General features: G+C 41.5%; 1 protein-coding gene across 11 annotated transcripts in view; it reads left to right on the forward strand.

The window, feature by feature from the left end:
* Positions 1–14,328, forward strand: part of Prkn (parkin RBR E3 ubiquitin protein ligase) — a 1,173,661-nt gene that overhangs the window by 153,006 nt on the left and 1,006,327 nt on the right. For all 11 annotated transcript variants that reach the window (XR_007348672.1, XM_048805871.1, XM_048805865.1 and 8 more), the window contains exon 2: positions 9,355–9,518. Coding sequence is in view for 10 of the 11 variants with exons in the window: in XM_048805871.1 (XP_048661828.1) it covers positions 9,355–9,518 (164 nt within the window). In the remaining variant the exon portion in view is untranslated. The remainder of the gene's footprint in view (positions 1–9,354; positions 9,519–14,328) is intronic.

Consider the following 14,328-nt stretch of genomic DNA (forward strand, 5'->3'; position numbering starts at 1 on the left):
TTTTCAGTTTTCGGTGGACACAATATCTTTATTTTGTATTTGTATGTGGTGCTGAGGATCGGACCCAGTGTCCTGCGCATGCCAGGCGAGCGCGATACCGCTTGAGCCACCTCCCCAGCCCTATTCTTAACATTTTGCAGTCTAGTTATTGTCAATGTTGTCCCACTTCACAGAAAAGGAAACCGTCTATACCCATCCTCAACCCTTTATGCTGTAGTTGGGGCACACAGCATCTCTCAGGGTTCTAAACTCGACGTGAAACATCACAATTTTTGCTTTAAACAGTCATAGATTCAAGACAGTAAGAGGGGAAGCTAAACATCCCTACTTAATGCTGTATCAGCATCTCTGAAGCCTTTTTGTTGTTGTTGTTGTTTGTGGTGCTGGGGATTGAACCCAGGGCCTTGTGCATGCAAGGCAAGCACTCTACCAACTGAGCTATATCCCCAGCCCATCTCTGAAGCTTTGATCCTTGCAGAGGAGCCACATCCCCATCTTTTGTATTCCTCCTCCCTCTGACTCAAGTCTCCACTAGCATTGCTTTTCTTTTTTTTAATTTTTTTTTAGTTGTTGATAGACCTTTATTTTATTGATTTATACGTGGTGCAGAGAATCGAACCCAGTGTCTCACACATGCCAGGCAAGTGCGCTACCGCTGAGCCCCGGCTCCAGCCTCTCCACTGCACTCCTTGTGGGACACATCTGCATGTGATAATTCTCTTGGTTTTATTTTATATTAAGATGTCCTTATGGCGCCTTTATCCCCAAAGGGTATTTCCCCTGGACATACAATTCTTCATTGGCTGGGTTTTGGCTCTCTGTTTTCCTTCTGAACTCTAGGCCTTGTGCCCTCCCTTCTGGTCCCCTGTTTGTGATGAAGTTAACCTTCATGATGTGATTTTAACCCTGTGAGGGACACTTTTTTCCTTGTTTTCAAAACATGCTCCTTGTGTTTGGCTTTCAGTGTTGTGACTGTGATGTGCCTTGACTCAGCCTCATTCCCACTTATCCTGTTTGGTGTCTGGTAAACATCCTGAGTGTGTAAATTTACTTCTGATGTTTCCACACTAATTGTTCTGCCCCATTCTTTCGTTTTGGGGCTCTCTCCATATATACATTGGGTTATTTGATGTTATCCAACAGATCCCTAATCTCTATTCATTTTTCTGATCTCATTTATTCATTTTAATTTCTTTTATATCTATTCTTCCCACTTTTCTCTCTTACCTCCACTTAATTACTAAATTTAGCTAATAAACTTTTGTCCCAGATATTGTAGTTTTAGTTCTCAAATTTCCACTTAATTGTTTTTGATAGTTTCTGTTTCTCTATCTGTCCTGTCTTTCTACTCATTCAAGAATATTTTTGTTTGACTTGAGGATAGTTATACTAGTTGTCTAACAATTTTGTCTTCTTGTTCCAAAATTAGAGCCATCTCAAGGTTGTCTCAGTTGAGTTTCTTTCCTCCTTGGAATATGTTCTGTTTTTCTGCTGCTTTGACATGTTTGGTAACGTGGTATCACAGACAGAATGAATGTAATTTTTGGAGACTCTGGGTTCTGTCATCTTCCCTATGACCATTGTTTTTCTAGTTTTAGGAGACAATATTTTGGTAGGACTTGAATGGAAAAAATCTGTTCTTCGAGAAGCAGCTCTGGTCTCAGGAAAGATTCTCTGTTTTTTTTTTTTTTTTTTTTTTTAATAAACTTTTGTTTTAGAACAGTTTTAGTTTTTCAGAAAAAAGTTGTTAAAATAGTGTAGGGAGTTCTCTTGTGCCCCTACACCCAGTTCCTACTATTTTTAACATCTTATACTGTGATTCTTCATTTGCTTTAATTAGTGAACTAATGTTGTTACATTTTTGGTTAATGAAGTCAGAAGATTTTTTGGATTGTCTGAGTTTTCCCTACAGGTCCTTCTTCTCCTGCTAGATCCCAACCCAGGGATGCAGCACATCTAGTCATCCTGTCTCCTTGGGCTCCCCCACACCCTGAAGAGCTATCAGACTTTTCTCATATTTGATGACCTTGAAAGTTTTCAGGAGTTCTGGCAAGGTACTTTGTAGAATGTCCCTCAATGGGGTCTTATCTGATGTTACTGGACTGGGGTTACACTGGGGTTATGTGGTTCTGAGAGGACAGCTGCTGAGATAAAGTGTCCTTCTTGTCACATCAGATCAAGGGTGTGACTTATCCATATGACTTTCTTGTGGACGCTGGCCTCATCACCTCACCAAGGTGTGTCTGTTAGGTTTCCTCCACTGGGGAGATTCTCCTGTGCCAACTTTGCGCATGATTTTGGGGGAAGGAAATCAGCATGTACGGACTTAGCACAGTCCACATTTAAAAGTTAGGGAGTTACATTCCACCTCTTTGAGTAGCTCTTTGCTTAAGCTGAGCTGCTTTGAGTCTGCTGAGAGTCTTCAACCGTAAGGGGTCAGCCAGAGATGTAGCGGACAGAGGTGGCGACCCCCTTTCTGACCCTCCCATCATGGGTTTCCTCCACTCTCCTCAGAGGCAGGTTTACCAGGCTCTGAATCTGCATCCTCAAGCCTGGAAGACTGTTTTGCCTCCCGTGTGCAGGCCACCTCCCGCCAGGCAGACCGCACCTGGCTTCGCGCTGAGAGCTGGGAAGTCATTTCCTGCAGCGGCTTTATCTCTAGTGGGTTACTCAGGGGTTTCAAAATGAGAAATTCCTGGCTTTCATTTTTTTTTTTTGTTTAAACTGTGGCAGTGAGTATGGGGGGAGAAAATGAGGTTTCTGTCCACAAAGAACTTAAAAGATGATTAGGAATCAAGAATTATGTAAGAACCTATTCGAGGAGATATCAGACAGCTTATCATCAAGTTGTGTGATACAGGTAATGGTTTAAAAAGGGTCATAGCTAATAGTAATATGGATCTTTATAATAACACAATAAATATATTGCTCAAAACAATTTTTTAAAAAATGTCAATGATGGTGTAAATGAATATATACTGGTCAAACTTGCACTCTGTATCAGATTTAACCCTGGATTGTAAATATTCTTTTTCATACTTGGTATTTTTCTGGATTTAAGAAAGAAGTCACTAAAATACAAATTTAAAATGTACAGTAGAGTACCCAATTTGGCACTTGATTTATCTAGGCTTATAAAATCTGAGTATAAATATGTATATTTAAAACATGTGTTTACATACCTACAAGCATATATATATGTATATCCTTTCTGATTATTTAGTAGATTAAAACGTCATAGACTAATTACACACACACACACACACAGTGTGTGTTATTATATATATGCCATGCACATAGTTTGTTAACTTGGATATGAACATAGTCATACACACACACAAATGACCATGCACATGTGTCCTTTAGTTATTACTTCTTAAGCTGGATCTCAGGGACTTGAAGTCTCCTACAGGTTTCACGAGCAGGGCCCCGAGGTAAATACCTAATAAGCTTAGTCCTTCAGCAAGTGACCTAAACAATGAACGCAAGGAATCGGGACTGAAGCAGGTTTTGCTTAGTAAATTCTGAAGCTCTCCCGTGAGATGCACTCAGCTGAGGCAAAGGCTCCACAGTGGGGACATGTGGCTAGAACGTGGTGGCAGCTTGGTGGAAGAGCAGTCTGAGGTGAGCTTGGAGAGGCTGACCACTGAGGGCTCAGTAATCAGAGTAAGGGGTGGATGTTTTCTTCTGAGGCCAGAGGGGACTCACAGGAGAGTTAGGGTTGAGTAGTGACTTGATCTGATTTACTTGAATAAAAGAAAAAGTCCACTAACGGCTCCGTGGAAATGAATCCACAACACCAAGGAGGCAGGAAGACTAGCTAGGTGGCCACAGTGGCAGTCTGGGAAAGATAATAGCAGCTTAAAACACAATGGCATTTGTGAAAAGTAAGAGTTCGACAGTTTGGTGATATATTTTTAGATGTAGTTAACAATGTTTATGGATGAATCAAAGACAGTAGGAGTAAGGAAAAGTGTTGAGACAGGGTTGGTGTGGGAGGAGAATGTTCATTTTAATGAACCTCTTGAGTATCCACATGGAGTGTCTCAAATGCTGGTAGATACAGGGAGAGGTCTAGGGAGGTGGCACTCCTGGGAGTAAAGATTTGGAAGCTCCTGACATATCCTTGCATTACCATGGGATTAGATGTAGTTGCCTGGGAGAATACATGGATAACAAAGAAATAGTCCAAAAAGACCTGGGTTACCCCAGAATCTGCAGGTAAAACAAAGGAGAATAATCTGAAGATGAAGCTGTCCTGTGTGGTAGGAGAAAACCAGGAGGATGTGACACCAGGTATCAAGAGAAAAGGCCATATCAGAACAGGAGGCTGGGGTGGTCGAGAACTTGTCTAGCGTGCACAGTGCCCGGGGTTCAATTCCAGCCAACAGTATGGAATACCTCTGAAAAGGCAATTGTGGAAAGAGAGAGGTGGTGACGGGATTAGAAATGTGCAGGACATTGCTTTGCCAAGAGCAGTCTTCAAATGTGTATTTGCAAAATGATGTCAAATGTCTAAAAATGAAGAATATACATATCAGAAGTTCTCAGTGAAATTTTTTATGCAGAAAATAGGGTAGTAACTGGAGGGGAATGTGAAGAAGGCTTGTTTGGTTATGGTGGTGATAGCAGACTTGGTGATGTTCTCCAAGGTGAAGAGGAAACACCTCAACAAGTGACCTTTGGAAACCTGGGCTTGGTTTTTTGCCACCCCAGGAGTATGAGTTCCTTTACTTACTGGCCTGCAGGTGGCGCTAAACAGCCTACAGAACCCAGGGCATTCCCTCCTGAGGAGGAATTGCCCTGTCCCCAGTAGGGGCAGCGGGTTTACTAGTTGACTGAGTGGTCTGCTGTGGGCTTTGCTTTTCTCGGTTTCTTTCAACAAAAATGTGTAGCCCTCACATGATGTTCATGCCATCTGAAAGTACTTCTACGTCAACCCTGTGGCAGTCCTGGGTCTCACTTTGATTAGTCTACCTTACATCACCTGTGTTTCAGAGTCACTCTGACCAGGGGAATAAATGTCACCACTGAACCAATGACTAGGTGGATGGGGTGATGCTTGACTAATCCAGTGCTCCAGTCGTCCCTGCTCCCATGCAGGAAGAGCAGAATGGCTGCTTGGAAAACATCCAGAGTCGTGTAAGGATCCTCCTCAGAGGTGAATGATACCCTGGTCAGATTGTACAAATAAAATGACCTTAAAAGAAATATAAAGACCAGACAACCAGGGATTCTTTTTCCTCTTCCTTTCCAGTCACTTCCTCATCCTCTGAGACTCCTGAGCCCTGGTTAGGGATAAGCTAAAGATGAACACAGATTTGACTCCTTATCTTTTTCCTTGTCAGGGCATTCTGGTGTTTAGTGATAATATGCTTTACTGATGATGCTTTTTGACATGGTGTTTAGTTCTGGTGCTCTAATAGGTATCATTAAAATTATTAACACAATACAAACTTCTAATATAAGTTGAAGAAATGGAGACAAGCCAAATTCTGTTATAACTCTTTATCCGTAGAAGTTTTCTGTATCTGATCAAGAGAAACAGAAACCAGGAAATCTGTCTGCTTTATGTAGTATTTAACCACTTTCCATCTAACCTGCCTCTGTTGCAGTGGGTGTTGCTGTGACTAGTTCACCTCCTCTGGATGGCTCAAGGTGGGAACGATTTTAGGAGCACCAACTTGCCCGTACTGAGTGCCCTGTTTTAAGGACTATTTCTACTGCTCCTGAAATTTTCTAGTGCATCCATTATCTCAATAAGTCTTATGTAACAGGCACTTGAGGTTATATATATTACCCTCATTCAGCAGATAAGGACACTGAGAGTCAAGGTCACCAGATAACTTGTCTCAAATTATAAAATGAGCCAAGTGGCACATCCAGGATTTGAATTTCTTTTTTCTTGACTATAAAGATGTTCCGCTTTCTATAAGGGAAAGGGTGGGGTGCTGCCTCCTCTCCTCTTTTGGAAATCACAGCTGGAGTGAAGGAGCTAGTACAGAATGGGACAGGACACATTTCTCACGTGTGTCAAAAAAGGCCAAGACCCACTGGAAATGACACCAGTCATTTTTCACATGGCATTCCATTATTGACAGGTTACTTTTTCTTAAATTATTTCTTCTCATTCATGGAAATGTTTTAGTAGCCAAATACCTACTATGTATTTGGTAAATCTTTCTATTATATTTAGTTAATCTTTATAATAGATAAATTTCACATTATATCTCAGACTTGCTACTCAGAAATATTCATTTCTATAGTATTTGTATGATTTACCCAAATTCATCTTGAGGTTTATAACTTCAAATGCTCTATCTATAGAAAAAATTTGTGAAGACACCGATGACTTCAATAGTTGTACAGTTTTCTTGTACAGTTTTTACATTATTTTCCTTTATAATTTTTGCCTTTGCAATAAATTCCCATGATTTCAACCCCTAGAGGAAACCCATCAACTGAGGATCTCTTGGGTTTTTGCAGTTTCTGATAGCTTGTGTGTAGTTCCCAGCTGCTTCCTCCTAAATGCTCCCCCACACACACCCCTATGGTGTTTTGCTTTTTTTAGAAAATTTGTTCCCAGTAGCAGGGAATCAGATTTAGAACTGGGCCACGTCTTTGTCCTGTGTAGCCCTCGCCTGTTCTGGTCCTCACCTGGTAGATTGGCCGTCTGTAGTCTTTGATCTGAGGATGCTGTGACTATATCTCAAGACCCCCAGTACATTTTTCTTTTCCTCTACTGTCAATCTACTTACAAGTACATCAACAGTGCCCTCTCCTCTGCATTGGGATTTTTTCAGGAATTTTCTTTGATTGGAACATTCGTCACTTCCAGTCCTTGCTTTTCCTAAACCTCCCCCATGCTAACCACGTGCCAGGCTCTTACTCTGGTGGCCTCTCTGACGCCACCTGCTCCCTTTTGTTGTTCTCATTTCACTGCATCTTAGACCATCATTCCTTGATCCTTGGTCTTAGCTTCTCACTGGAGTTCTGCGGATATTGTTTTGTTTGTTGTTTATTTTTAATCCCATTTTTTACTAGTTAACAGTGAAGGGAATATCTGAATTATGTTAGGAAGGCCTTTTTTTGTCATTATTGTGAACTTTTTATCATCAGGGAAAGGAATGTGGACAATCCGGAGAATATTTCAGGCATCCTATTACAGTAAAAATGGGATGAGTTTGAGAGTGAGATCGAACTGAATTTGAATTATGATTTCATTACAAAGAAGTTGATGTCCTTAGGAAAGTGATTTCAATTCTCTGGGCCTTCATTCACTGTTCTATTATAAAAGGACAATAATAGCAACCTGACCAGATCCTTGAGGGGCTCAGATAAAAGCTCCTGTAAGGTGTAGCATCTGGCATGTGTTAGTGCCTGATGATTATTGACATTGTAATTATTATTTTGTTTCAAATCAAGTTGAGATCTTCTAGTGCTACATTTAAAAGCAGTAAGGCAGTAAATGAATGAGAGTATCCACTCTTGAGAAGTTTACCATCTTTTAGAGAAGGTAAAATGAATGCCCCAAATAGTGAAGACATATTTAAATAGTCACCATTTTTGAAGGTTACTATCTAAGCACTTAAATATTTATTTAATGCATCACATAACGTTGTCTGCAGTTTATTCCTATTTTTAAGATTAGGAATTGAGACCTGAAGAGTCTTGCCCTCAGCCTACTGAGTACATAAAGGAGCACATAGGGTTGGTGACAGGTCTTCCTAACTCTGAAACATGTTGTTTTAATCAGCATTGTTCATCACTGTGTCCAAAAGACCTGACAAGAACAATTTTAAGGAGGAAAAGTTTATTTGGGGGCTCATGATTTTAGAGATCTCACTCCATAGATGGCTGACTCCATTCTTCAGGGCCTAAAGCAAGGCAGAACATCTTGGTGGAAGAGTGGAAGAAAGCAGCTCAAAACATCATACTGGGAAGCAGAGAGTGTCTCCAGTCACCACATACAAAATATAAACCCCAAAGGCACGCCCCCAATGACCCACTACCTCCAGCCACACCTTACTGGCTAGTCACCACTCACTTGATCCCTATGAGGGGATTAGTGCACTGACTGGGTTAGGGCTCTCATAACCCAATCATCTCACCTCTAAACTTTTCTGCATTGTCTCACACATGAATATTTGGGGGACACACCTCACATCTAAACCATAACACTGTACTTCTGACCCCAGTGGTATGCTGCTTCCCCGAGGAGTGTGCTGTGTGGAGTAAGAGGTGCACCATGAACACCCCTGAGCCCTGAATAGGCAAGGTCAGTTTCTTGCTGGGGCTGGTAGGAAGAGGCCCCCTGAAGGATATCCCACTCGGACATGAGGGGCTGGGATTCAGCAGAAGAGATGAAGGGGGCGGGGGCTTGAATAAAGGGAAGACATTGGGTGCAAGAGTGTTCTGAGAGCAGTTCATTAGCAGAATACCTGCAGAAACTAACCTAGAAAATGCTGGAGTGTGGTTTGTGCCAGAGGAGGGGCCTTGCCTTTTCTTCCCAGAGGACAGGATGAGGCTTTGAAGAATTTGAATGGTGCACAAGGTCAGAGCTCTGAATTAGTAAAACTTATTTTGCAGAATGGACTAAAGCGTTTTTGGGAGGGAAAAGTGAGGACCAAGACTCCAGTCGGGAAGCTAGTGCAAGAATCTTGAAAAGATTTCACGAGAGCCTGTCTGTCTGTCGTAGGGTAGTGAGGGGAGGGACGGCAAGGAAAGGCAGGAAGCCAGCCGTGAGAGACTGAGGAGGTGCGGGGCAATGTTAAGTGACAAGACAGCCTGCTGACAGCGGGGGTTCAGCCTGTGGTCCCCTGGAACATGCTTCCAATAGAGACATGAGGGGTTGGCTTTAAAAGAGAAGCAAATAATTGCATCTGTAGAGCGGAATGGAACCTCTCGGCCCGGACCTCGGGCTTACGTAGTCCAAGGGGGTGTCCCCCAGTCTACAACCTGGCTGGGATTTTCTGTTTAACACATTGCCTTTGATTTTTAACAGTGGAGGAGCCAGACTTGGTTGGGGCTGTCTGAGCTTCTGAGCTGAATCTCTGGCAAACTCTGGGGATCTCACAATTCCAGTCAAGCAGCCGTTTCCCAGGATGGATGTCAAAGGGAAAAGGCAATGTTGGTTTGCGGGTCACTGACTAATGTGTGAAAGGGAAACCCCATGGGGAAACCCTGTTTTTCCCAAACACTGCTCTATTGTATTAAGTTTCTGTTATAAGTGAAAGAAAACCCGTGCCTTTCACTGAAGGGCAGGTGAGGGGTAAATGGGTTCAGAAGGGCTGCAGTTGCCTTTAAGGGCTTTGAGTAACTCTCGCTCTTTCCTCTCCTCTGTTTCTTGGTCAGTGTTTGTCAGATTCAACTCCAGCCATGGTTTCCCTGTGGAGGTCGATTCTGACACCAGCATCTTCCAGCTCAAGGAAGTGGTTGCTAAGCGACAGGGGGTTCCAGCTGGCCAGCTGCGTGTGATTTTTGCAGGGAAGGAGCTTCAGAATGACTTGACGGTGCAGGTGAGTCGCCCTGGGTGGGTCTTTCCTGGGATGCGGCCAGCCCCACGGCTGATGCCGCTTACTCTGCCAACCTGACATTCGTGCCCGAGATCTAATAGAATAAATAGTGCCTGGGGATTCCTTGAACTTTACTCCACACTGCTTCATTAATTCTGACCTTCTTAATTATGCATTAAAACAGCAAGCAGGAAGGGTTGGAAGAACAACCCTGAGTTGAGGAGAGGGGGAGAGAACCCCACGAGCTGGGCTTGGTGGTAAATGTTTACTGACTACAGGAGCAGCCAGGCACAATTTCTGGGTCTGTTCAATTTCTACCTTACTTGTTCCATTTGAATCTTAATGAAGAAGGATTCGAATAAATTGTTCCCAATCAGGCTGCTCAGTCCCTGCGCTGCAAGGGATTTGTAACCCGACTGTGACCCCTGGAGGACAGTCAAAGCTGCTGCTCCAGGCACTAGAGCTGGCCGGCTCAGGCTCCTTCACAGCTGGCTCTGAGAACACCCTGCCAGGGAGGGGAGCACCCCTTCCTGAGCTGGCCAGGAAGGAAGTCTGCAGCAGCAGAAAGACCCCTTTGTGTGCGTTTTCTCCACCATTCAGTCAAGTCGCCCCTAGAATAGGCCCCAACATGATGGGTGAGCTGTGCTTCCATGGCACCCTGCCACTCCTCCACCCTTGAAGCCAGATGCATCAGAAGTCATGATTTTGGTAGGAATGGGAGGAATTAGTTAGGCGGTTGATGGACAGCCCCACAGAGCCATGGAGCAGCAGTTGAAACCTTGGTTTGTTGTGGGTGCCTGCAGACAGAGGGCACAGGTCCTGAAATGACAGTGGGGGCAGGAAGGAGGAAGTCCTGGGATGGGGAAGGACCCGGGAAACATTTCCCCCCTCTCTTAAGGAACACCCATTAATTGCTCTCATGTTTATAACTATGTGTGACCACTGCTGTGCCTGGGGGCTCAGTGTCTGACTGCCAGGGTCCTCTGTCCTGGTATCCACATCCTATCACTGCCTCTTCTGTGCCCTGATATTTATTGCTTTGTGAAATGCTTTTGGAATGTGGGTACACAAAGAAGCTATAGAAATGCAAATTGCCCCTGTCATTCTCCTGCCTCTCCCGATGCTGGTGGTGAGACAAGAAGCTTTGTGCACAAACTGCTGTGCTTTGCTTTCAGGCAATTTGATTTTATAAGGGAAGTGCATGTGCTAAAAACTGTTTTGATTTTTTTTTTTTTCAGTCAACTAAAAAGCTTTTCACTGTAGTTGTCAACCTCTAAATCCAAGAATGTTTCCTTCAAAAATAAGTGATTTTAAAACAGCCCCTTGAATCCATATATATAACCAGAACTTTCTCAGGCTCCTCCTTTCTATCATGTAGACTGGTTGGTGAAACAATTAGCTATTTCATATTCAGTTAGATGAATCACTATTGATTATTGATTTTACAGATATCAATGAATAAGATATTTTTATTGACTGAAGAGTCTCTATTTTGTCAAATACTTGCAATAGTCTGGGCTTCTCAGGGGTTCAGTGAAAGACAAAACTCAGCCCCTATCTTCATCTGGAACTCTCTCTCTGGGGATCTGAAACCAAAAGACATGTTGGATTGAGCCATATGGAATTACCATTTTCAAAGAAAATCATCAGCAATTCCATGTGGTTGAATTTAATGGTTATAGGGTGTCAAACATCATCATCAGTGTATTACCACTGAAGTTTTAAAGCATCATGAAGTTTTAAAGATGGAAAGAGCACAGCTGATTAGGAGTCACCAGCAAAGCCCTCCTGGAGTAACAGAATGCAAGTGACTCCCTGCCCTAGGGATGAACACAGAGAGTGTGAGGCCAGAAGGCTGGCTGCTGCTCTTCTAGAACAGAGAGGAGATGTGGAAGGTGGGAAAGCCACAGAGCTTGGAGCTGTATTTGACAGATCTTGAGTGATTTGGTATTGTAGTTCATTCCTAGAGAACTGGAGAAATGGGGTGTCCATGGGAGAAACAGGAATATGAAGTTCAGTTGTGGGCAGGATGGTGACCTGTTGTGAATGGTGAGAGTGGGTGCTGGCAGGGTGCCTGTGCGGAGATGTCTAGCTGGCCCTGAGAGCAGCTCTGGAGTGTGGAGGGCACACTCTAGGACCATGGACACAGGGAACATGCCTATTACAGTTGCTGGAGTAGGTACAGGTATGGAGGGGCAGAGGGTGAGGTCACATGTGCGTTTCCTTCAATTTGTAGCAAGGGGAGGAAACCACCATAGAAGGCGCCTCAAAAAATTGACACTTTTGAGGACAATCTGAAGACCCTCTGAATTTTGAGGATAAAAGGAAAATTTAAAAATTTCCTGTTCCAATGAAGGAGCATATAAAGGTAGAGAAGCAGTGACTTATGTTTTGGATACAGAATATATAATCAGAATATAAAATATAAAATGCTATGTCCACACCAATTTTAAACAGAGGGCAAAGTTTGAAAAGGGAGGCCCTGGTGAAGTGAAGCATATGGGCTGTGGAGAGATGGCGGATGAGGAAGAACTTCTTTGGCCTAATGACTGGGTGACTGGGGCCCCCAGGTCTTGAGTCCAGGAAAGTAGCTGGAGAAAGCCAGGGGTCAGGACCTCAGAGGCAGAGGTCCATACCATGCTGCACCGCAGCTCCTCCCTGGCCTTTATCAGAGCTGATGTCTGCAATGTCACAATTGATGTGGACATAGCACTTTATATTTTATATTCTGATTATTTTCCAACATTATATCATATTCATTTTCCATGTTGTATCATCTTCATTTCTAAGTGTATGAATAATAGTCTGTAGTGTTTGCATCATAATTTAGCTCTTAATTCATTATTGGAGTAACTAGTTTTTAATATCAGATTGAGGATAACAGTTATTAAATGTATATTACACAGTTAGAGAATTTGGATTTTGTCTCCATTTGCTCCTTTGTAAAACAAAAATGGTAGAACTTATCTTGTTGCGGTTTTGTGGGGGATAAATTGGTTTATTTATATGCAGCTCTTACATACAGTAAACACTGTGTAAATGTCAGCAATTACTGGCATTGTCAGCATCATGATTGTCACCATCATTACAGTTACTTCAGAATCTAAGTGAGCACCTTGGCGCACCCTCCATTCATCATGGATCTTGGGTGCATTTGCAGTAAGTAAGAGGGAAGGCAATGGTAACAGCGCAAATACGTCACTGCACTGCTCTGCCTATGTGTGCATGACATTTATACGTTCTCACCAGAAAGAACTCTGCGGGTTTGTGAGTAAACCGTACGGGTTTATAAATAAAGTCTGTGGGTTCATAAATAAGTTTTTGACCATTTTAATACATAGGTTTTACTCATCTTAAGAATTGTAGAATGTAAATTTAGCAAGCTTGAAAAGACTTAGTTCCCCTAAAAAATTTGGTAAAAATAGAAAACTGTAACTGAAATGCTCAGAAAAAATCATAATTAGCAGAATAGAATAGACATTATGATTACTGTCTGTTTATAGGTGACTCTATGACCAGTGTGATTCTGCAATCTGTACAATCAGAAAAATGAGAAACTATACCCCAATTGATTCAAATGTATGAATTGCCAAGATCATTGTAATGTCATGTGTAGCTAATAAAAAAAAATTTTAAAAAATCATAATAGTATTATTGCCTTTAAAATATATTTTCATAAAGCAAATATCTGCCACACATTGTGTTTGTTAGAAGCAAATTGGAAAGTTACATGATTTTTCCTCCTTTATAAGCAATGTTTATGTGCATGTTCTTAATCTCTTGTTTCTATCTACATGTTATATATATTAATCTTTGACACGTTAGTCACAATGTTTGATATTGAGAGTATTGCAATGGAGTATTCAGGACCCATTCGATGATGGGTCACCCTTTCTCCAACTCCCCAAATCTGACCCATACCAAAATTTCTGAAATCACCTCTATAATTTTAACTTATTATTCAAAATTTTATAAGAAAAGTAAGATTCTAATATAGTTAAATTTACCCAAACTGGTAAACTTTACAACTAGATGAATTGTTAAAATAGCAGGGACTTGAGAATTTATATGGATTTTGTCTAAAAAAAAAATCATGTGTTCATATCAGCTATATTATTATTCTCATCAGTACATTTACTAGTCAGGGTCTCACAAGAAACAGAACCAATAGAATGTGTATATATTACATACAGGCAATGTGCTTTACTCCATCTACCTAGTCAAATGTTAATCTCATTGAGAAACATTCTCACAGGCGTATGTAGAATAGTGTTGACCAAGGATCTGCATGCCCCACAGCTCTACCATGTTGACACATACGATTGATTAACCATCATATAGCCAAGACAATGTTAATGCAATAGTGAAGTTATTCTATTCATATGATATCTGTAATAATGAATTTAATTTTCAACATAAAAATATAGCTGTTCATTTTCATAGGAAGTTTTGTTTGATAGGATTTATCTTGATGTTCATAAGTTCTTTTAAACAAATATTCAATTTTATGATAATTTAAATGTATGTATTTATTTGGAGACCATCATGTCATAAAACTGGTCATTTTAGTAACTCTCAAAGGACATCAGTTTATTATTATCATTCTTCTGAGATTTATGACATTAAAATATGAATTTAGAAGATCAGGAATATTTGGAAATTAATAGTTAATGTTTTAAGTATTAACAAAAACTAAATGACTCTGAGAAATCAAATTATTTAATTGACTATGTTTTTATTGATATATACAGTACATATTTCAAAATCGGTGAAAATTGGCTTTCACTGATAAGGTAAACCATGGTGGTTAGAA

The sequence above is a fragment of the Marmota marmota genome, unplaced genomic scaffold (assembly GCF_001458135.2).
Source record: "Marmota marmota marmota unplaced genomic scaffold, marMar, whole genome shotgun sequence".
NCBI classification, from domain to species: domain Eukaryota; kingdom Metazoa; phylum Chordata; class Mammalia; order Rodentia; family Sciuridae; genus Marmota; species Marmota marmota.